The 2,500-nt window shown below is 64.0% G+C and overlaps 2 protein-coding genes across 2 annotated transcripts in view; both read right to left on the reverse strand.

The window, feature by feature from the left end:
* Positions 1-2,500, reverse strand: part of LOC126980238 (uncharacterized) — a 57,883-nt gene that overhangs the window by 45,299 nt on the left and 10,084 nt on the right. Inside the window, exon 2 of the mRNA XM_050829907.1 lies at positions 2,410-2,500. This exon is cut by the window's right edge and continues 17 nt beyond it. The gene's annotated coding sequence lies outside the window, so the exon portion shown is untranslated. The remainder of the gene's footprint in view (positions 1-2,409) is intronic.
* LOC126980239 (uncharacterized) lies at positions 669-2,377 on the reverse strand. Its single transcript, XM_050829909.1, has one exon. The coding sequence runs from the start codon at positions 1,871-1,873 to the stop codon at positions 959-961; it is 915 nt and encodes a 304-aa protein (XP_050685866.1). The 5' UTR covers positions 1,874-2,377; the 3' UTR covers positions 669-958.

The raw sequence follows: 2,500 nt of genomic DNA on the forward strand, positions 1-2,500 counted from the left end.
CTCTCTCTCTCTCTCTCTCTCTCTCTCTCTCTCTCTCTCTCTCTCTCTCTCTCTCTCTGTGTGTGTGTGTGTGTGTGTGTGTGTGTGTGTGTGTGTGTGTGTGTGTGTGTGTGTGTGTGTGTGTGTGTGTGTGTGTGTGTTCACTGCATGACAATTATGTGAATAAAATTGGTGCTTTCCTAAATCCCTCCTCACCCCCCTTTCCCTCCCCCTACCTCCCCCCCCTCCCCTCTCTTCCCTCCCGTCCCTGTCTCCCTAACCCAGTTTTTAAGAGCCGCTCTATCTTGCAGCCAACCTCTCACTCCTCTGCCTACTTCAATACCTTATCCTCACTCTCTCTCTCTCTCTCTCTCTCTCTCTCTCTCTCTCTCTCTCTCTCTCTCTCTCTCTCTCTCTCTCTCTCTCTCTCTCTCTCTCTCTCTCTCTCTCTCTCTCTCTCTCTCTCTCTCTCTCTCTCTCTCTCTCTCTCTCTCTCTCTCTCTCTCTCTCTCTCTCTCTCTCTCTCTCTCTCTCTCTCTCTCTCTCTCTCTCTCTCTCTCTCTCTCTCTCTCACACTTCTTTTCCTTCCTAATCTCTCTCCTCAAGCCTGCCTCACTGCTACTCCTTGCCTGCCCCTCGCCCCCTCCCCACTCCCTCCCGGCCTCCACACAGGGCAACACAGACTCTCGTGGTTGTCATCTTTATTGTGATTAGGTCAACACACGGGTGACGGGCAGCTCCTGGCGCTGAGGGGGGCGGCGGAGGCCCCTGGGTGAAGGTGCCCGGCTGAGCACACAGACCCCCGGTGCCGCAGCCTTAGCCGTGTGTCGCGAGGCCTCACCGTGGGCTGGCGGCGCGGCGTCTCGGTTCCAGCCTGTTGCCGGCGCCGCGCCGGGAGCTGCGCCGCGGAGTGAAGACGGCTGCGACGCCCTGGGTGACGGCCGCCCCCCCAAGGCTCGCCTCCTGTCCGCCGTGCCGCCTAGCGCTCCCGCAGGCTAACGTGATTGGCCTCGGTGCCGGTGCGCTGCACACACACGCAGCCCACGGACACGGTCTCCTGGCTGGGCACGAAGGTCTGGCTGCCGTGCCGCACCCACGTCTGGACGGTCCGCCGCACGGCCTGGCACCGGAAGTCCCCGCCCTTCTTGGAGCAGGACGCCCGCTGGCACAGACACTTGACCTCCACCACGCTGGACGGCCACACGTGCTCGCCCAGGCGCCGCTCCTGCAGCATGGAGGGGCACACGCCCAGGTACACCGTCTCGCGCACCCACATGGGCTCCAGGTTGTGCTCGCGCAGGTCCACGGCAAACAGCTGCACCGACAGGCCCTTGCACACCTCGTCCTCCTTCTGCTGCTGCGAAAAGGTCACCAGCTGCTGCGGGATGGACAGGTAGTCGGCGTCCCAGTTATCGCGCACCTCGGAGCTCGACACGGTGGACACCGCCCCACGCCGGCACGCCGCCTTGCCGCCCCCGCGGCACCCTGCGCCGCGCTTGCCCACGCGCCCCACAGACTCGTCCCCGGCGGCCAGGTCGTCCAGGGGCAGCACCAGGGACAGCGTAGACGCGTCGCCCTCGCCCACTTCCTCGGTGTCGGCGGCGCCCTTCCTGGAGGCAAGGGCGGCGGCAGTGGTGGTGGCGTGGCCGTGGTGGCCATGGGGCAGGGACAGCATGGAGCTGAGCCACCACCACTGCGGCACCACCAGCGGCGACACCTGCTGCTGCTGCTGTTGCTGTTGCTGCTCCAGGTCCTGCTGCAGGGCGCCCTGGCGGCCCACGAAGGCGGCCTGACCGGTGGCGGCGAGGTTCGGCGTGGCGGCGAGGAGGCTCGCCGAGCACAGCGGCAGCAGCAGCGCGACGCCCCGCCGCAGGGTGATCCTCGCCTGGTGCATGGCTGCTGTGCTGGAGGAGCCGTGTGGGGCGCTGCCTGGCTGCGGATGGAGACCTGTCGCTGCCGGCGGGCTTATAAGGCCCTTCCAGGCCGCTGTTGTGCCATTGTGGCCCCGGCGACGCCTTGTAATTTTGAGCAGCTTTTGGTGTCTATGAGACTGAGGGCGCCACCTGTAATTAGCGGCTCAGCGCGGCGCGATAAGAAGGTGTTAATGAGCCATTGATGAGGAAAGCACGCGTGAAGGGACGGATATTTTTACACTCCGACGCAATACCTGAGGACCGGGGCGACGCAGCGCCCGCGACACCTACAGGACCGCGGCCCGTGGCGGGCATCCCGACCCAGGGCGTCCTCAGGGGGCCGCGGCAGGACAGGACCTCGGCCCGGCCCGGCCAGGGCGGCCCGTGGCGGGTCAGTGGACGGATGTGTGAGAATATTCGAGAAATTCACCCCGTCGTGTTCCTGTTACAGCTGTTCCGTTTGTTGTTGTCGGCACACACACACACACACACACACACACACAATCATATAACTGACCTGTCAACACGTGCTGTACATGTCCTGGCAGAGTCCACTTCGTGTTCACTTCGTGTCCTGGGCGATACGGCTGGCCAGCCGCCCCGCGCCG

Source organism: Eriocheir sinensis, chromosome 44 (genome assembly GCF_024679095.1).
Source record: "Eriocheir sinensis breed Jianghai 21 chromosome 44, ASM2467909v1, whole genome shotgun sequence".
NCBI lineage: Eukaryota > Metazoa > Arthropoda > Malacostraca > Decapoda > Varunidae > Eriocheir > Eriocheir sinensis.